At 46.3% G+C, this 21,229-nt stretch overlaps 1 protein-coding gene across 1 annotated transcript in view; it reads right to left on the bottom strand.

Annotated features, from left to right (window-relative positions):
- Vopp1 (VOPP1 WW domain binding protein) overlaps positions 1 to 21,229 on the bottom strand; it is an 80,415-nt gene that overhangs the window by 21,086 nt on the left and 38,100 nt on the right. Inside the window, exon 2 of the mRNA XM_033764937.1 lies at positions 16,274 to 16,332. Coding sequence (XP_033620828.1) covers positions 16,274 to 16,332 — 59 coding nt within the window. The remainder of the gene's footprint in view (positions 1 to 16,273; positions 16,333 to 21,229) is intronic.

Consider the following 21,229-nt stretch of genomic DNA (forward strand, 5'->3'; position numbering starts at 1 on the left):
GACACTGTGGGCAGGATGGATGGTCACAGTCACCCTATGACTAAGGGACAGTAAATGAGAAAATATGTAACGTAAGGCCCTGCTCCAGCAGACTGGAGATTCTCCTGGCTTTCAAAGTTGCCATCTAGGGTCTGCGGGTGTGATTAGATGAAATCAGAACTTCACAGTAACCACAAATGTTCCCAGAAAAGCCTATATCATTCCACAGCAAGCACAGAAATCATTAAAGTTCTGAAATAATATGCTGAAGAGGACACTAGGTAGAAGTATGATGTTGGTCTGGATGATCCCCTTCACTTACAATGTAGATACGCCAGGAACAGTGCTGCCCAGCTGTTGTGAACTCACTGGCAGAATGTGTATTTGACTTAATTGGTTGCATTGGATAAGGGTAAAAATCAGCTTATAAAAATCAGAGAGCACAGGAAGACAGTTGCTGGGTAGGTGGGATAAAGTCAGTGAAAAGTCAGGGCTTGAGGCTGGTTTGAATGACCCGCAGGATTCAAATAAGTGTAGGAGTAAGGTAGAAATATGTGGGCCAAACTGATTTTTAAGGTAGAGGTTGGAATTTGCATGGTAAGAAAAATCATAACTCCCAATACCTAGAGTGTGATGTAGGTTCTGTAGAAGATGCAAGATCTGTAATTTATTGTTTTGTCAGCCTCCTTTCTTACTTCAATCCTCCCTTTCTGAGAACATAAATGTGTCATGTGTTTGAGTCATTGGACTGAGCCCTAAAATCCTAAAGGGAATAAAATGTTTTCTACACCAATGAAATAATAAACAAACGAAAGTAAAAAAAAAAAAAAATCAGAGAGCAACATGCATCGTTTCGCCATCAGGCAAAAAGCCCTGTGTGTGTCTGAGGCAGTCCACACAGCGTGTGTCTTCAAAGCTGCTGGTGGGATAACCCAAAGCCAGACATGGACAGCCTGAAGTTCTGCTGGAATCGGCCCCAGCTTCCCTCATTCTCCTGGGAAGCTCCAGTTGGCCTCAGGTCTAAACCCCTGACTCTGAGTCACTTTCCACTGTTAATAGTGTTCAGCTAACATCTTTTTCTGGTCTTGCCTGCTCTCTGACTGGGCTATTGCCATAGTTGCTTGTAATTCTACTATTTAATATCCTGCAATGATCAAATTCTGAAGGGCGACTCTCATGCACTCTTATGAGGGAGCACACTGTGCTCACTGAAGGAGGGCAGGGTGGCTAAGGAGGGTGCAGAACAAAGCCAACACTTAGGCACCAGGCTGGGCTATTCGTCCAAGGCCATTTCCCTTGTTGCACCACCCTTTGCAACCATGATGTGTTCTCAGTGTCCCTCTCCCTGGGTTCTACCCTCAACTATAATGACAGCTGCCTCAGCTCTGGGCACAGCCAGGGCTGAAGGACTTTGGAGGCCATCTGATACTGCTAACTATGAATCTGGTAAATGAGGACAGCAGCACACACCTGTAATGTAGCTCAATGTAAAGGCCTGAAGCTTAATATCCAGTACCATAAAGAGAGAGGGGTAGGACACACACACACACACACAGAGGCATGAGCAGTGGGGGATAGTAGGTATATAGAAGTAAATTTAGTGATGGAATCATCTTTCAGGAGCTGATTTATTCAAATGCTTCATTTTCACAGTCAACTTGTAGGGAAACATTTGCTGTTCTGAAGCCCTGCAGCATCCATTTTCCTGTGTTACAGGAAGCATAAAAAATATCTAGCCTTTTTACACACTTAGAGACCCTGATCTAGAATTCTGAGAGATCAGATGTATCTACTAAAGTATTTAAGGACGTGATGTATATAAACCACTCACCTCTCCTGAGAAAGCATCTGTTTTAGAGTATTAGGCACATAAATGATTGCAAGTTCTGATTCAAATTCCTCTTAGCTGGTGAACCAACACTCAAGTACTCAAACTCACTTTGCAGGGCCCAATTTTGAAACAACAAGAGCAAATACACACGGGCAACTGACTATCTGCTTTCCTCCCTCCACACAGAGCCTGCTTTCTCCAGCTGAGCATCCTTGAGGCTCATCTGCAATTCTGGCCCAGCTCTTGGCGTGCTGCTGAGAAGTGCCAGCCCCTCAGAAGGAGAACACAATTACCCAGGGGTGACACTCTTATCCCTTTCCCTCTGCTGCTTTCTTTCAATGAAGCTGCTGGCAAATTGAAGAATTAAGCACACGCCTGCTGATATTTCAAATAGCTGTGATTATAAACAAAATTTTAACTCTAACATTGTGCTTAATTAAAAGCAGCAAACAAGACCAGGCACCAAACACACTAAATAAGCCAATTGTCAATATGTCAAGTCTAATGCTGCTCATGCCCTAAGCCTCATGATGGCATCTGTGTTCCAAAAGACGTCAGCAAGGCTAAACTTGATGCAGAACAGATCAGAAGATCAGGATAGAAACAAAAGAGTGAGATTTTCCTTTGTGTTCTACTGTGTGCCAGATGCACAAATTCTGAGACTTGTGGTAGAAAAGAACAAACATCACTCTTAACCAAATCCACCCTGAGCACAGCTAATTATAGGCCCAGGGCTCTGAAATACACAGCATCCTGTAAGTGTGGAAAGAGCCCATATTTGGGCAGAAATGGGCCCCCGGAAGTATTTCCTGCCAGCCAGGCCTCCTCACTATACACTATGACCAAGAGCAAATCTCTGTTGAGGTCCAACAATGGGGTGGTCCCCTTGGAGTGCTGTTGACCTGTAACTCAGCATACTGAAAAGTTGAAATCAGGGCATCTTGCTCTCTCTTAGGCAAGAATTAGTGACATAGTCCCTAGCATGCAGAACATAAAAGGACGAGATGTCTAGGAGCATGCCAGCCACAGTGATGAATGTGTCACTGTAGTGTGATATAACAGCACAGTCCCTTTAAGAGAGTTCAGACTAAGAAATAAGCGTGTCTTCTTAACACTGTACACATCTATTCGGAGACTTCGGGTCTCAAGTCTCAAAAGTTGAAAAGGCTGCTATATTAAGCCACGAAATATTCAATGCTAAGAAAGTCACAAAATACTTCTATTTTAAAATAACCAAATGTTGGCATGTTGGTATATCATGTGGTGTCATTATGGACTGTGTCCCCCCACCAGATTCATATGCTGAAATCACTAGGATGGTATTAGGAGGCAGGGCCTTGATCAGGTCATAAAAAGGGAGCCCTCTTTTATAAGAAGGCTTCTTTTATAAGAAGAGGCAAGATAGCTGGGAATAATGTTGCATGTCTGCAATCCCACCACTCTGGAAGATTGAAGTAGGAAGCTTACAAGTTTGAGGTCAGCCTGGGCAACTTAAGAGACTCAGTGAGACTGTGCCTTAAAAAAAAACAGGAGAGCTGGGAGATACACCTCAGTATGAAGGCCTTGGATTCAGTACTCACACACACACCACCACCCCCCCCACACACACACACACTGCACACCACACACAGGCTGGAGAGAGCTTTGTCTCTTCTCTACCATGTGAAGACACAATGAGGAGACTGGCTGTCTACAAACCAGTAAGAGACCGCTTTGGACATAGTTCTGACAGCCCTGGCTTGTGGACTTACAGCGTCCACAACAGCAAGGAATAAAAGTTTGTTGTTTAAGCCACCACTTGCTGGTGCTGTTACAGCAGTCCAAAGTAAGACAGATGTGAAGTCGTCATGATTACATTTAACCCAATTTATAAAAAATCATCTCTCACCTGGTGGAACAACTACAACATGAGAGAATATTTAGATGCAGGTACAGGTATCACAAGCAGCATAATTTTGGGGGGGTGCTAAATGACAGGGTGTGGCAAAAAAGAAAATTTAAAAGTTTTAAATCATTTTCTGTCAACAGTATCCCCTTTAATATTCAATCATTTCCCCACCTGGAGGATTCTCAGCTGACCATTCTTCTCATACCTGTCCCAACAGTGACCTCTCTTTCCTGTCCAGTCCCAAGTGCCTTACTTTGACAGTGGCGCTAGTTTCCTCAATTGTGCTACTCTTCCTTTGATGTAAGGGCCACTGTTTACACTATTCATTAGCCTCGGCATTTTCTCACAGAGCTGAGCTCATGGTGAATGCTTGCAGGCTTCCTGAGCTAGAATCAGGAAAAACAGAGGATTATAAGAGGCCTTTAGTCAACTATCTATGAGAAATTGGGCTATAGGGAAAAATGAAGCACAGAGACTTATGGGGCTTGAGTAGAAAATTCCACAGGATAAGCAAAGCTCAGCAGACAGAGCAGAGAAAGGCTGATCCTTGGTCCACTCAACATCTGGGGCAAATCTCCTCTGAAAACCCTGAAGAACTCTGGGTCTTACTTCTAGTAAGGACCCAGCCCAGCCACATCTAGTGACAGGCCTTGCCATCCAGGTCCCCACCAAGGGCTGTCCGCTCCCAGGGCAGGGTCCCCAACGCATGCACTCGGGTGGCAGGCACTCTCCCAGCACCAGCCCCCACTGGTCTGACAGTGGACTTACAAAGCCACTTCTTTTCAGTGTCTGAAGGAACTCGCGTTTCCCCAACCGTCTCTCCTGCAGGAGACTACACCTACTTGAGGCACAATCTCGTTTCCCATCTTCAGTTTGCTCCCATTTCCACACTTGGTTGGCCTCAAAATTAGTAAGGTTTTTACATCCATAACACAGGTGAATCAAGATGAACTCTCCATCAACTAAAACACACAAGCTTTTCTTGGTGAGTTCTGTGTTCTTATTCCTATACTGGTCCAGTAGGGCTTGAGGACCTAAATATAGGGCTTTATATTTAGCCATAAAAAATTCCAAAGTTATATAAACCTAGCAATTATTTCACCCTGTCAGGAGCTCATTCTGTCACTCAAGACATTCCACAGGATTGTCTGGATTTCTATCCAGTTTCTGTCATTTAAATGATGAATGAGTTCAGTCTTACTAGGACCCAGGAATCCCCACTGCCACACAGCCCACTGCTCATCAGCAATGACTCACTGGCAGACACAATGGCACCACAGTCAGGTCAGATGGGGACGAGACTTGGGCCCGAAAATGCAATGGAATCTTCTCATAATCTGAAGCTGGGACCCAAAACCAGAGGTCTTCCCAAAGCCCAGCAGGATGTCTGGAGGGAGCAGATCAAAGGAAGAGGAAGAGAGAAGGCTGCACAGCAAAACAAGTCCTGGCTCAGTGAGAGGAGATCAGTAGTGCAGGCTGCAAAGGAGGGAGGAGGAGGAGCACCAGGCCATGGCCCAGCTCACAGCTACCCATCTGCTGAGATGAGACGGATTGTTTTCACGATCTGGAAAAAAGACTGGGAAAGTGAATTCTATTGTACACAAGCTATATTTTAATTAAGAAAGAAAGGGAGAGAAGGAAGGAGGAAGAGAAAACAGATCAATACCTCCACTCTCCACAACTCAAAAATATCAATGCCACAGCAAGTCTTCCAAATCTTTATTCAAATCAATGACAAAATGTGGACAAGGAATTCACAGGTGAATTCCACTACAGACCTTTGTTCCTTGTTGAGATCTCACTAAACATAATTTTGTAAATGTAGCTATTCATGTACCAGTAACCAACCCATCCAACTGGCCTGTTTAGACCAGATGTTTCATCTTATCAGCCAAGACACTCACAAGTATCTCCATGTCACCCGAGAACACTGTCAAATCACAGGTGTCTGGGTTTTATAGTTCCACTGATGAAAACAAGACCAACCAGATAGGACATTAGAAGGGAAGACCCAAACCTTTTATTTATTAATCACCTACAGAATTCACAAAAGTCCCTGTCACTCTAGTGCCGGGTCCACCAGCCTGCATCTAGAAGGATGCACAAACCCCTCTTCTCTCCTGGGTCTGTGATCACTGCAGTATCTTCCTTCTAACTCACATGCTATATTACTTCTCAGATGACCATCAAGGTACCACACCCATCTCTTACCCAACACTGCATCTGTCTGAACATCTGCCCTCACCTCCAATTCTGCCTCCCTAGAACAGACAATTTAAAATAATTATTTCCAGCCTCATTATGGATAAATGGCATCTGTAGCCTTGCCTTTAGGACTCCAATATGGGAAGATCTTTTCATCAGAGAAAAGAAGCACATTAATCCCCAGCTCCAGAGCCCTCACATGTGACTTGACTCAGGCAAGGAAGAGGAAGTTGGTTGGGACTCAGCTCCAAGCGGGTTGCTCTGTGCAGCGTTCTGGGAGATGGGGGCTCTCTGCAATGACCATGTGGAAATTGAAGGCAGCTTCCAAGCACACCTGTGCCTAGAAGCTGGGCATCATCCCTCAGGTGGTTCTGGTACACCCAGGACTCAGAACCAAGGAGCTAAGGTGCGGCTTCCTGCTTGTTATTCCTTTCTTAGCCCCCATCAAGTATGTGTCAGGGCTGGGGCAGGGGTAGGTGTGGTTGTTGGACTTTTCTGATAAGTTTTTAAGCTTTATTGAGGTATAAATTATATACAAAGAGCTTCCCATTTTTAATGTATACAATTTTATAAATCTAAACATCACCTCCATAAGCAAAGTGAATGACATGCTTTGATCAGTTTTTAATATTGTTCATTAAAAAAAAGAATTTTCATCTCTCCAAACACAAGGTTTTATGTCTTTTATTTGTTTATCAAGTCAAAAGTTTCACAGACCGACACTGATGGTTCTCTTTTTCTGTCAACCTCAGCTGACCATGTGAACGTCAGGATCTTCCTGCCTGGTCTGACAGGTGGTGGTTTCTGTGACTGGCAGGGTGGTGCTTGTCTGATGAGACACACAGTCCTTTCTGGATGATCCTGTATCTTTCCTTTGGCCAGCATGACAAAGTCAAGCACTCCCGAGCTTTCAGGAAGAGGACCACAGTGGCTCTGCTGAGGCCTGACTCGGATTCTGAGAAGGCGAGTCCTCTGGAGACACATTTACTGCCCCCAGACAGCTTCTCAAATGTGCATAAACCCAACTGCTATACTTAGAGTGACATACAGGACAGACAGATCCAAGAAAATTCTACTTTTATTTCTACCATGGAAGAAAGTATTATAAGTGCTTATTATAAATGTTCTAATTAACAAATCAAAGGGATTGGTGAGTGTCCATTTCCTGCCTCCTTACCTTTGAACAGCCCAGCTACAATTGTCAGGCCTCCTGCCTCCCCAAAAGGCTGTGTACTTTCCTGCTTCCCACATTCTCTAACCTACCCCTCATGCTTCGGCAACCAGCTCTGAAGTCCCTTCCCACATGCACTGTCCTCCCTTTGCAGGATCCAGTTCATTTGCACAGTTCTCACTATACACTATGCACTATCGGCATGAACTGCTGAAGGCATCCGTCATCCACTCCAGACATGTGCCGAAGGGCCAGCTCAGCTCGTTCCTCGGTGTCCAGCCCAGCTCTTTCCACAGTTCCTGTCATGATGTCAGGGCTCTGTCCTAACCAGAACCTATGCTGTAGCAGAAAGGACTTGCCACAGATGGGAGCAATTCTCTAACTCACATGAAAACTCGGAGTACAGAGCCCAGGATTGCTCTCGTGGAGCTGAAGAGGGTGCTCTTCCACACCAAGCCCACACCAAGGGCATCACAACAGCCTTCAGGGAAGGCTTATGAAAGTGAAAACAGCATTCTCTTTGATTCAGCTATTCTAGTTTTTCTAATTCACTATTACACAAAATAGTTCTAGCACATAAATGCGCAGTATGTAGGATGGTCTTTACTAAGGAAAGGCATACTGTCATCCTCCCAAACTCCTGGTGATCAGCACTGCGAGGAGTTATGAATGATAAGATATGCAACACCATGTATTACATAATGCCACCAGCGGGGTCTGCCTTAAATACATGAAACATCATACCAAGTGGAATTCTGAAAAGATTATAAATAGCCTCATGTCTGCTCAAGTCTGTTCTCACTGCCAAATGAATATTGGGAGTTTGTTTGAGAGCACTGCTTCACATTTTAAAAACACAAAAAAGGAACTGTGAACCTTTGATAGTTAAAAAACAGAACACTGCCCCCAAATTGTACCTGAACTAACAGGAATTAGAGGGGAATGTGAAAGTGAATGATGGCAATCCTTGGGGAATACTCCATCATTACCACATAGAACAAAGTTACAAAGTTACTTGTACACAAACCTAGAAAAATTTCATACTACACAGTTAATGAAAATATATACATAAGATCACCAGTGAAATCTTCCTCTCTGTTCCAGGGAAGAAAATGTCTCTGCCTGTAAGCATTCACTTTCCCATTGCTGAGTCAAAACACTGGACTCCTGAAACTCAGAGGAGGAGAGATTTATTGTGGCTCACGATTTTCAGATAATTCAGTCCATGGCTGTTTGGGTCCATGGCAGAAACACATGGTACAAGGCTCTGCGTGGGGGCCATAGGCTACTCAACCCAGGGTAGCTGAGAGGCGGCAAGAGAAGGGAGGAGCTGGGGGCAAGAACACGCCCTTTCAGGTCATGCCCCAGTGATCATCTCCCACATAGACAGCACCCAATGATCCAGTCACCCTCCAAAAATCCCACCTCTGAATACCTGAGACTTGGAGGGACATTTTAGGTCTAAACCATAACACTAACGTACACCCAAAATTTTCACTGATAAGCTCAACAAGAAGAGCCCAGGGAGAAAAGAAATTCTGCTTCAGTTTTAGAATACTTGTCTCCAGCCCAGACTCCCCAAGCCTTCCTCCAACTGCAAGCCAAGACTGTGCCCAGCCCCTCATCTCTCCAGGTGGAAAAGAAGAGCAGGCTTAGAAAGGGAGTGTGGAGGAAGCCACAGAGGCTGCTCCACCCCTCACACCCCCAAGTCCTCAGTGCTGCGGGCAGCACAGCCATCGGGCACAGTGTCCCCCTGCACAGTCAAGAGGGGTGCACACCCTGCTATCCTCTTAGTCACAGTTGGCCCTGTGCCGGGGACACTTGGTCCAGCCCTGGCAGCTCTCCCTCCAGCAGTCCGGTGCAGCTGACCTTGAACACTTTGCTTCTGGGCTCTGGATCTGATACTTCTGAGAAACACTTCAGTCACTCATAGCATTGATTATTCACACAGAGACAAACCCAAGAGACGACTGCATGGGCTACCAGGAGGCCTTAGAAGTCTCACCAGCCAACAGGGTGCTGGGAACAGGGCTGGAATCCCTAGTCAAGGCTCACAGGCAGAGGAGAGAAGCACTGGCAAGAGCAGACTGCCCAGTGGTGGACAACCTCTAGGACCTCAGACTTCTCCAGGGCAGGCCTGACTGCCGAACCTTTGGCTTCCCGTCACTCCTGCCCTGCAGCCCCTCCTTTAGCTCTGATCTGAAGTAAGAGGGACCTGGATGTGCAGGAGCCTTGTGGACTTGTCTCTTGCTTCAGGTTCTTTTTCCTTCCTCTCTTCATTTTTGCTGTACAGTACAGGTAACTGAACCCAGGACCTTCATACTGAGCTACATCTCTAGCCCTTACTGATTTTTTTTTTTTTGAGATAAGTCTAATTAAGTCACTAAGTTGTCCAGGCTGGGCTTGAACTTGTAATCCTCCTGCCTCAACCTCCCAGAGTATGCAGACCATAGGCACATGTCACGAGCCTGGCTACATCTATTTCTTGTGTCCTATCTTTCCTCTTGTTTGATCATCCACATGATTACTACCATTTTCTCCCTTTAGTGAGGCAGGTTGTGAATTTCCTACCGGCAGTTGATGTCAAAAAAGTTTCTCCGCCTTCTTTTCCTCAAAGGTACTTATGAGGTATGATCAAAATATGTTGTGAATGTTTAAATTTTAAAAATTATTTTAGTAATAAACACACTGCCACCCCAACTGAAAAAAACTCCACTCCTTTTTGCTTCAGACACACTTAACCCATCCTTCTCGCCACTTTCTGGAGAGTGTGCATCTTTACAAAAGTGTGGTAAAAATGATGACTACTGCCTGCCGCCAAGTAACAGGCAGACTCAGAAAAACATGACACTGTGGCCTCATCCACCTTATTCTCCAGATCTGGCACTGTGTGATTTCTGGCTCTCTTCCCCAAAGTCAAAATAACCATGAAAGGTCAGTGTTTTGAATGGATTCCAGACATCAAGGCAGCCAGGACACTGAGGCTAAAGACACTCAGGAAAGAGGATTCCAAAACTACTCCAGAGAGTGGCAAAAAACAATGGTATGAGTGTGCCTGAAGTGAGGGGAAAGATTTTGAGAATTCATGGCAATATGTCTCTTACTGTAATACGTTTTTAAATTTTAAACATCCACTGTGGTTTTTTTCGATCACACCTTGGAGCTCTGAACTAACAGCTCAGACAAAGCAACAGAATCCCACAGCCATTGAGTCTTGACCCTCTGCTCCATCATTGGGCAGCCAAAGATGGGACCCATCGAGCAAAGGACCCAAAGGTGCTGCAGGCCCAGGACAATGATCCAGCACCCCTTGTTGTCTGTTACACACTGGCAAATTCAGTCAGGGTGGTCTGAGGTTTTCCCAGCATTCTAAGAAAAGAGGAAAGTGAACCATTTTGGGGTAAAATTTTTTCTACCTGCCCAATCTTTAGAGGGTCATGGAATTATTCATTCTTTCAAATCACTGGGGTCTAGCCAAGAAGCTCAATCCTTTCTAAGTGACCCTCAGTTTTTCAGGGGACATCAAAGCCATTTCCATTATGCAGGGCACGGCTCTTGCTCCTTTGCCACCAGCTTTCTCTGGCATGAGAAGTCATCATCTGAACAAACAGCTGTGTACCTGCCAGGGAGAAAACCCCAGCTCATTACCTAACATAATGTTTCAGGATCCTCAACGTCTAGACCAGGGTGAGGACACAGCTTCGAGACCTGTCCATGGTCCACCTTTGGGCTAGTACCTTTCCCACAGTGCAGTCAGTACCATACCTGCAGGGGACTCTGCTGCAACAGGAACTAGGAGGCAGCAGGCTTGGGCCTGTAATGACCACAGTCCATCTCAGCTTGCTGTCTCTGCTATAACTACACACCTGGTCTATGATTCACTTTTGATTTCCTAGGCTGTAAGTTATCCTGAGCGGACAGCGACAGTGCCATGGAATAAGCAGGTGACACCTCAGATTGTGCTGCACAGGGACCTGAGGTTCAGACAGGGTAGGAGAGTCCCCAGGGCCACACAGCAATCTGGCAGCAGCACTGGATGGAGGAGGGCTCCTGACTCCAAGCCCCGAAACACTGTCTGTCACCAGTGGGTGCTGCCAGCAGTGGCCCTGCCCGCTCCAGCCTGGCTCTGGCCCCAGGTTGCTCCCTTACTAAACAGGTGCTAAATGCCTTGGGTTAGTACGATACACACGGTGCCCAGAGAGCAGCCCTAGTCTGGGAAGAAGACATCATGGAGTTCTATTTCAGCAACAGTAAGAAAGTGAGGAAGAGGCTACTGAGTGCTCTTTACTAGGATGGGAAGGAGGGGATTCTCACCATGGGCCCCTGGCTCATCCTGCCCTCCTGGTGGGAAGTGCTTGGCACAGGGTGGCCCCATTGGCTGCATCTCCTCACTCCAGGCTCTGTGTGTCCAACAGGCAAAGCTGGTGGAGAGGAGAGGAGCACCTGGGCTGCACACTTCAGTAGAAAATACAATGTTTCTTGTAGAAATATTTATTCCTGGCCTGAGAGACTCCCACTGCCCACTGGGGTCAGTTATGGCCACGAGGTGTCCATGCATGAACCCAGAGAACACCCAGGTAATGTCTGGCAGGTCCTGGAGACAGGCTAGGAGGGTTCCCCACACTGGGCAGGCCTGTCCTCTGGGGCAGAATCACAATGTCTAAATCCAATCACTTCTGGTCACAGACCCCAGCAACCAAAGCCTCAGCATCTTCTACAAAGAAGCTGTAGGTGCAGGTGACAATACAGACACTGCACACACACACATGGTGCCACTGGCACCTTGCAGAACCCAGGGCAGCAGGTGTGTGAACGCATTTTCTTCAGAGACAGCTAGAGCTACAGTCACATAGTGGCTCAGTCCCTCCTCAGCAAGGGCAAGGTGAGCTGGACTCCCTCGCCCGGGCCAGAGAGCATAGCTGCAGAACCATGAGGGACAGGGGCACCTTGCCACCGGACAGGGAGATGGTCATAGAGCTTCCTGCTTCCCGGGTGTGTGAGTGCATGTTGCTCTTCTTCTCTGATAAATGCCACCTTTGTTTGCCTGCTGTGCTTTTGCAGAGCTCTTTGGGGTCCATGTATGCCAGCCCCAGGCCAGGCTCCTTGGCCAGGCTCTACCCTCTTCTCATTTCCTGTCTGTGCCCCAGGTCTCAGACCAAGGGGTGGAGTGAAGGGCAACAGTGGGGGTCAAGCAGAGGGACCACGTTTGGAAAGGCCATGTAGTTACTTGCTATTTTTAAATACCATTGTTTCTAAGACGATTCACCTAATAAGCCCTCAACCAAAGAACAAAGATGGCTCATTTAATTAAGAGCTCTCCAAAGAGCAGGAAAAGGAAAAGAGTACTGCAAAGTGAAGGACCGGAAGGAAGGAAAAATAATGGAAGGTCTGAGATACATGTTGCTTTTCTGTGTGGACCCCAAAGGGCTTTTTCTTCAAAAATACAGAGGATATTTTGTTTGTACAAATACACATGCTGTCTCCCAGCTCAGCAGTGGTAAAGTAAGAAAGTAAAGAGAAACAAAAAAACCTTGATGAAGGGAGGGCATAAAGAGTGACAGCACTGAGCATTAAGAAATCAGAACAGGCTGAGAGTAATCCTGTATGTCTGGGAAGCTCCAGGGAGACCAAAGTATCATTAAAAAAAATGAGGCTCTCTAAGCTTAAGAACCAGGCTGCTGGAATGCAATCTGGGGACTGGCAAGAGGAGGAGCATCAGATGGAATTTCCACAGAGACAAAATGAAACTGGGTTTTCATATAGAAGAGAATAAAATCTCTAAGACAAATTTGCAATCTAGACGTTCCCTCCCTAGTGAATTCCACAGGGTGAGTTATAATCTGAAGCAGAAATATCATTGGAAATGTAACTTTTGCAGGGAGGAGGTGCTCCACTTATCACAGCATAGAAGAAAGCTACCTCATGCCGACACATCTTTAAGGAATTGTGTGTTTTTGAAAATCTTATATAAAACACTTTACACGGGAGAAATGACAGGTGCAATATACTGAAAATGCATTTTTTAAATGAGATCTGTAGGCTTTTAGTGTAGTATCACAGATGCTTCAAAATCACTATCAGTCTCTCAGTATTACACTGCAGCTCCCTGAGGCCAGGCATCTCCCCAGTCCTGTGCACCACAGCAACAGATACTCCACAGGTACTTGTGGGCCACATGAATGAAGTACACTGTCACTGCTGCAGGACAGCACCTCGTACACTACATGGGTGGCAAGGCCAAGTCTAGTGGGCAGCCAGCATGCCACGATGCTGGACACTGGGCCCTGTCTAGGCTCTGGGAGACAGTGAGTCTGGACTGGACAGGAGCTCCTTTCCCAGCACCAGCATCAGTGCACACCAGGCAGCAGCCTTGGAGTTAGCTTTAGGAGACTTACCCTCAGGCGAGGAGGTCTGCTGCAGCCCCAAGCACCTCTAGTGGGACTCAGGACCTTTCTGTGGCTACTCTACCATCGGCCAAGACAGGGCTGGATGGTGCAGAATCTAGCTAAGCATTCTTCTTAAGTGGAAATGCTTCATCACCCCAACTTGATGGGAAGCAGGCACAGGAGAACTTGAGTGTTGACTGCTTCTACCCATCAGGGTGTGGATGGGCCGTGCCATGCATGTTGGTGGCCAGAAGAGAAAAAGCAGCTCTTCTCTTTGGCAGCACACCAGCTCAGGGCTGTGTCAGGACACCGGCATCCCTCATGTGTGCAGAGGAGGGGCAGGTGTAGTTCTAGAACTCATCTTAGGAACCCATGTCACAGAGACCCATGTAGCTGTGGGAGTGTAGATGTCATGCGTGACTTTGGTGCAACCATGACCCTACTATGCCTTCTGCATGGCTCACTCTAAAATGGTTAATTTTGCTAGCTGAATTACACCTCCACTAACAAAGTGCAAATAATTGAGCTATAATATTTGGGGGCCTTGTGCTTAAAATCTGTGCTTAAGGACAGGATACCAGAGTATGAGAAATCAAGTTGGCAGAAACTGAGCTTCTCAAACACAAGGATAAACATCCTGGGTAGGCACTGCATAGGCACAAGGGTATAAGCCCCCAAGCGAGTCAAGGCAATGGTGTGGCAGGGACCAGAAGGAAAAAGGTGGACTTGACATCTAGGAATGGGTGAGGCTGGGCATAAGAAATTCCAGGATTTAAGGCACTGGTCTGAAAATGAAGAAGGCAATGAGGACTGATGTGCAAAAAGGCAGAAAGGAGATCAGGTGGAAATAAATGTCTGTGCTGGTGCAGATAAGCAATGCAAGGGCTGTTCCAAGGAAGGGCTCCAGAAAGTGGCGACAGAAAGGACATGGCAGGGGAAGAGGGCTGGCGCTCGAGGCTGGGGTCCTCCAGTGCTTGGTATTAGGCATGAGCTCACACTGGGGCACAGCACAATGCCAGGATTCTTCTCCCCCTTATCAGAGGGAAACGGAGGTGAGAGGAAACTAGGCCAGCAGGTCTGAGTGACAGAGCAGGCAAACTTTTCCCTCTCCAGGTCAGTGCAAAAGCACTCTCAGGACATGTAGTGAACACACAAATGCATAAAAGAACACGTGAAAGAGCAAATACAAGAACAGCCCCTGATTCCCAACCCTCTGGGAATCAGAATCTGATTCCCAAAATTCTGACAAAGCTGATCGGCCAAACGGCAGGAGAAATGTATGTTTCCAAGAAAGAACTCCCGGAAGAGGTGGGTAATATTCATGTTTATCCAAGAAACTGAACTTACCAACAGAAATTCATTACACTGAGAAGAACCAAAATATTTTACCTCCATTATCCCATAGCCACTTATCCTCAACCTGACAACTATATAATTAGAGTCAAGTCCTTATGCTGCTGCTTCATTTTCTAAGTGGGTTTTGTCTCTTGCAGCTGCAAGGGCTTTTTGCCAGGCCCCAAGACTGGGCATCCACAATGCCTGCTTGTGAGGTGAAGCCAAGACACTGCCAGTTTGCCTGTGCTCTCCAGATGGGTAGCTTCCTCCTCCCACAAAGCTCTTCTTGAGAGGGGCCAGGGCAAAACATGTCCATCCTAAGGAACAATCCTTTTCATCACTGCGATCATCCCGGGGTGTCTGAGGAAACTGGTTCCAGGACCCCTGGGGCTCCCAAACTCTTTATACAATGGCTTTGCCGTCCCATAGAACCTGTGCACATTCCCAGCAAAACCCAAGGCCCCCAGGATTACTTAGAACACCTAAGACAAGGTAAGCAGCAGTTAGACTGTGCTGTTGGGCAGAAACGACAAGAACAGAATTTGTACGTGCCTATTAGTGAGGCAATTTTATAAATTTTCTTCTAAATGTTTACTGAGGGTTGCAGTACTCTTGCATACGGAGGACTGACCATATTGTGTACTTCTCCAATTGCCCTATATACTAGAATACAAAGTGTTTCTGCTATAACACAATTTAAATGCACTCCTGTAATATCTCACAGTTTACAAGATCCAACACTGAAAATTACAGAGCTTTGGGGATAAATTGGTTTGGTACATTCCACTAAAAACTAAGAACTTCCAAACACAATCAACAATAAATGGTATGGTGGAGAGGTGATCTGGACACCCAGGCAGGTGGCTCTGCACAGCTGATGGCTAACACAGCAGATATCAGAACTACGATAACAAAGTGGAGCGACACTTTAATTAGAGCAAGGCTGGCATATGCTGAGGTAGGCGCCGGAAGGAGTAAAACGTGTCCCAAGACAACAGCCACACAAATCTGTCTTGGGGAGGGGACCTCAGGGGAAAGTAACCATCATGATTTTACACAAACAAAAACATGCACATACACACACAGACACAGGAACTCAGCTCAGAATGTTTCCTAGCCTTGCTCAAGGTCATGAGTCTTGTTCCCTTTGGCTAGCAAGATTTATGTCAGTCAACAACTTTTGCCTCCCACAGAAATCTTGCTCCTTTTTGCCAATCATGCAGGAGTTGATTCACCACACAGAGCAAAGCACAGGGTGTTTCACTTCCTCAGAGAGACTCACCTGCGCTGGCTCCATGCCCTTGACAAGGCTGCTACCATCTGTGAGCAGAAGCAAGCATCAAACCCAGGGCAAGGGCTGAAAGCTGGGCCCCACCTGGACTTTCCCACCCTCTATCCCAGCCCTGTACCCAAGAAAATCATTGCCAGAGAAAGACATGAGCACAGAATCAAACCAACAGGAAAACACAAGTACTTACATATAATATGTTGGATAGAGTCCTTCAAAATACCAGCAGTGTTTTTTGGCCTCTATGCACTGGAAATAGAAGCAAAAGAAACTTGGTCAGTGCTCAGTACCTTGCACACTGCAGAGATCTTCTCACAAGGGCAATAAAGAAGGGATACAGCTTCAAAGTATGAAAAGCTGGAGCGACAGAGCAGGCAAATTTAGAGGATGGCCACCTCTCTTTTCATGACTGTCTAGTTCTTTTTAAATATTTTAAGGGGAGAAAGAAACATCTATTTTCTTATTATTTTTCTACTGTTCCATATCTGTAAGTATAGAGTGCAATCACTTCATCAAAAAGGTAAATAAAGTCTTTTCTTGGTGCTATGATTAAACCCAGGGCTTTGTATATCCTAGGCAAGTGCTCTACCACTAAGCTACAATGCAGTTTCAGTTTTAAAAATGCCCATAGTGTTATGTTTCCAATTATTAAAGAACAGAAGAAATACAGCACTGCAGAGATTTCTATCTCCCTCCCTGTTTTATTTTTGAAAGACATCTCCCACAGTGTTACCATTTCTAGGTTTCTGTACTTCACAATACACCAAAATCCACATTGAAACCACTGTATTGCCATGGGGCGCCATGCGTGCCAGACTTCATGAGACAGGGTGACTCAGCAGCAAGCAGGAGGAAACCAAGGCCCCGCTCTCTCACCCACGAAGACAGAAGAGGAGGAGGGGACAGGGTGGACTTCGAAAGCCTTCCCAGAGCCACACAGCAAAGCAGGGCAGGGCAGGTGAGGTTCTGGGGCCACCCCTGGCTCAACACACCTCCAACAAGTATCACCAACAGCTCTGAGGCGAAAGTGCTCTGATCCACAAGGCTTCCTGAAATAATTTCACTCTGGCCACCCACTTTCATGATTCACAACCTCCTACCTCCATGATCCATTTTATCAGCCCTCAGTGTAAACAGAGCTCCAGCATCACATGGTGCAAGACTCCCATGCAGGGACATAGGTGGGGGGCGCAGTGGATCTGCCTCTCTTCAGTGCCTTCCCGCTGTGGTCAGCCTTGTAATGAGGCAGAAACTGACCTCAAATCTAAACTGGCACAGGAGAGACAGGTGGGTGATGGTGTGAGGTGTCATAGCAGATAATTTATGAAAATTATGTGAAACTCTGGCGCTTTTGGAATATGATTTAAGATTTTTAGAAGCATTCAGGCAGCCCAAGGTGACCCAGTTTTATTAATGGAAAATGAATTTAATTTAGCCTAGGTTAACTCCTGTCCATGTCAAGAAATGAAGTTCAGACAGCCAAAGAAATCAATTTATTTTGGTAGGAAGAGAAATTTCAGGTCTCTATCTCAGATCACAACTCATTTCACTAGACTCCAACGAGGAACTAGAAACTGGAATCGTCTTCCCTGGGACACTAGATGGGTTATTTGCATTCTCTGTCACCACCACAGAGAGGCAAGCTTCCTGAGAGCCTGACATCACGCTCCAGATGGTCAGGAAGCAGGGTCCCCTGAATGTTTCTGGCCCCAGGGTCAGAGGCTGCAGGAACTTGAGTGGATCCGCTTCCCCTCTGATCCCTGGCTGCTTCTCAGGGCCACTTGCAGAAGTAGGTCCAGGAACCAGAAAGCAAAGGGCAGGGGTTCCCAGATGGCACCCGGAGTAAGAAGTCTGCTGCCTGGAATCTCCCTGAACTCAGAGTCACTTGGTCCAAAGCAGCATGCCCCTTTGGTATCCCAGCCCCACATCACCAAACTCTTGAAATAGTGACAAAATAGCATCTCAGAGAGCATATTTCCTTCCAAATGATTTTTACACGTTTGGATTCACACTGTCTCTGGGATGTGTGAGTACTGGGGACACCAAGGTATGGATCTGGAAACTGAGGCCCTTAGTGGTTCTTCCTCCAAGTCACAAAGCTTCTTCGTAACAGCAAAACTCACCTGGGCACTGCTTCTCCTGGGCTGACCGACATTACCCAAGAAGCCTGCTCTGCCCACCTCAGCCCCAGTGCTGGGCTGTGGGTGGCACAGAGAGCCCAGAGGACATCACAACCAATGCCAATAGGACCACAGACTTGGGGAGGCCTGGTCTCCAGCTCGGCATCCTGCTGCATGAGTGGTGTGTATGTGTGTGTGTGAATTATACTTGGGTGTTTTCAAGCTACAAAAGGTTCAATAAAAGCACTGAATTGTTCCACACAGCACATCTCAGACATAGCTGTAGGAAGGAAACTCAGGAATGTCTGAAACACTTCTAATGCAGCTCTCAAAGATACTGATGATCTCTCTCCACAAGTATGAAACATTATATGCACAGAGTTGTTTATTGTGGGATTATTTCTAATAGCAAATGCCCATTAGAGAATGATAGTGAACAACAGTGTACCTACACAAGTACTATGCAGCCAACAGTAATGAAGGTCTCCAAGCCCTGACAGGAAATGAGTTCCAAGATACAGAGCTAAGTGAAACAGCATTATGCACAAGGTTATGCCCAGTAAGCTACTCTTTACGTTAAACAAAATTTACACATTTGGCTTACTTTTTTACAAAGAGTCCCAAGAAGTATGTAGTAAAAACTAAGGAAAATGATTGCTCTGAAGGGCATGGTGAGGTGGTGTGGAAGTCAGAATGAGAATGAGATTTCTCTGAAGATGTATTTAATACACTAGGACTTTTGAACCGAGTGTCTCTCGTATTTAAAAGCATAAATGTAGGCAGAAAGGATTTTAAAACCACTCTCAGTCTGATGGTGTAGCTCAGTATAAAGATCATGCTTTGGGTTCAAGCTCCAGTTCCCATGAATAAAAAGAAGAGTGAGATCCACCTTCTGAGACTACAAACATGTACCAAAGGCACTCACGGACGGACTGCACACAGCACGCCTTGGCCAGAAGCAAAAAGCAGCCCAGCAGAGGCTGGAAGTCAATGCTCAGAAGCTCCCAAAGCCCAGGGAAAGTGTCATTCTTGCACACTCTTCCTCTTCCCTCCCAAAACTTTCTGCCTCTTTTTCTGGGATATCTGGTAACTCATTGGTGCGTATTTACAGGTTACTCTCACTCACAGATACTTGCTAATCATCTTTTACCATTTTTAAGCCACTCATGCAACAGATATCTTGAAAAATATAACCCCCAGTTTGTTATTTTATAAAAACCTATCAAGAAAAAGGATGGCTACATTTCCAGAACCAGAAAACACCTCTTAAACTGGGCCACACTGTATTAAAGTAGTTTCATTTTGCTGCTACCAAAATGAGTGTCAGCTTTTGAAATTTGTTAATATTCAGGAAAACATTCTTTTTGTAGTTGGAGGCTTACAACAATCTCTTCTGAGTGGCATGCACATCCCACATCTCAGGGAGGTGGATATGTGGCTTTATTCCGTTTGACAGCTGGATAATGGGAAAAACCAAAGGTCATAATGTCTCATTAACTGAAAGTGCTGAATGGGGCTCCAGGAATGCTGACAATTTTTATTATTGAGTCTTTCCTTCAGCAAATATCAAAGACCACCTGCACACCATTCCAAGGGAACATGGCCTGTGGCCAGACTGGAGAGGGGGTTCCTCAGGGGAGAGGTGAAGAGGGAGAGCCCAGCGGGAATAAACCTGGGAGTGAGCAGCAGGTCCACCAAGCCCATGCCCATGAGGAAGACAGGGCTGGCCTCCCAAATGCACATCCAGAGCTGTCCCAAGCCCCAGGCAGTGGCAAAGCCAAGTGCTGAAGCTGCATTTCACAGTTGGTGTGTGAGGGCTGGCAGGGGTTTTCCAGAGCACCCACAAACACTGGGGGGCTCCAGAGGCAGCCTCACCCGCTCACAAGCACATGGGAAGTGAGGCACAGCAGAGGTGCCACTGTACCCAGCTCTCCCGCAAGATGTGCCAGCTGAGGGGCAGAGAATATCCCCCTGCCCACGAAGATGGACCACAGACCCAGACAGCAGGCTGAAAGGCACAGCCACTTCCCTGCTGTGTGCCAGGGGGTCTGGGTCTCAGCTTCCTGCTTCTGAAATAAAATCGACTCTATGCTGCTTAATTTCTGATCTTCTCCTCTCTGTGAAGAATTTACCACAATGCCATGTGAGACTGGAGCCTCATCTGGGGAACCTCAGGGCAGGCTTACCTCTGTCCCTTGGGTGAGTGCCTGGAATGAAGCTTTCATATGACCATCTATCATCTAAACAGAGCAATGCTTCCAAATCTCTTGAGGAAAGAGACTCTAAAAATGTAATCACTAACATTAGTGTGGTATTTAGATTTCCAAAATATCCCTGAAAACAAGCCCCTCTCCAAAAAATGTTTAAATTGTATATAAGCTAAGGAGAAAACAAAAAGGCAATTTCAGAATCCAGGGCCTTTATACTGAGCTACACCTCCAGCTATTTTTTTTTTAAAGATAGGGCCTCACTATGTAGATCTGGCTGGACTTGAACTATGTAGCCTAGGATGGCCTCAAACTTGTAGGGATCCTCCTGCCTCAGCCTCCCCAGTACTGGCATTGATACAGGGTTTTACTAAATTGCCCAGGCTGGGTTCACACTTGTGATACTCCTGCCTCAGCCTCTCAGAGTGCTGGAATTACAGGTGAGTGCTACCGTGCCTGGGTAGATCTACCTAATTTCCAAGACAGTACCACGGTGTCCCAAGGACAGATTACCTGTTGAAACAGAACACATTTGTGAGGAGAGGCCAGCTGCTTTCTCTTACAGGTAGGACATACTTAGTGGTCAGAACACTACTAGGTCCTGGGAACACAATAGACCCTCAGTGAAACCATAATGTGATATTTCTCCCATTTATGCTAGGGTATAAATCTACAATGTTCCCTCAAAGCCTCATGTGTTCAGAGGTAGGACATTGGGAAGGAGGGATGTGGAATGCTGTACAAAGACTTTAGAGCTGAGAGGTAGAGTCCGGCCAGAAAAGGCAGTCACTGAGGCATGACCTGGAGGGTCCATCTCCT

Source organism: Fukomys damarensis, unplaced genomic scaffold, assembly GCF_012274545.1.
Source record: "Fukomys damarensis isolate Sample0158 unplaced genomic scaffold, DMR_v1.0_HiC HiC_scaffold_17, whole genome shotgun sequence".
In the NCBI taxonomy this organism is placed as follows: domain Eukaryota; kingdom Metazoa; phylum Chordata; class Mammalia; order Rodentia; family Bathyergidae; genus Fukomys; species Fukomys damarensis.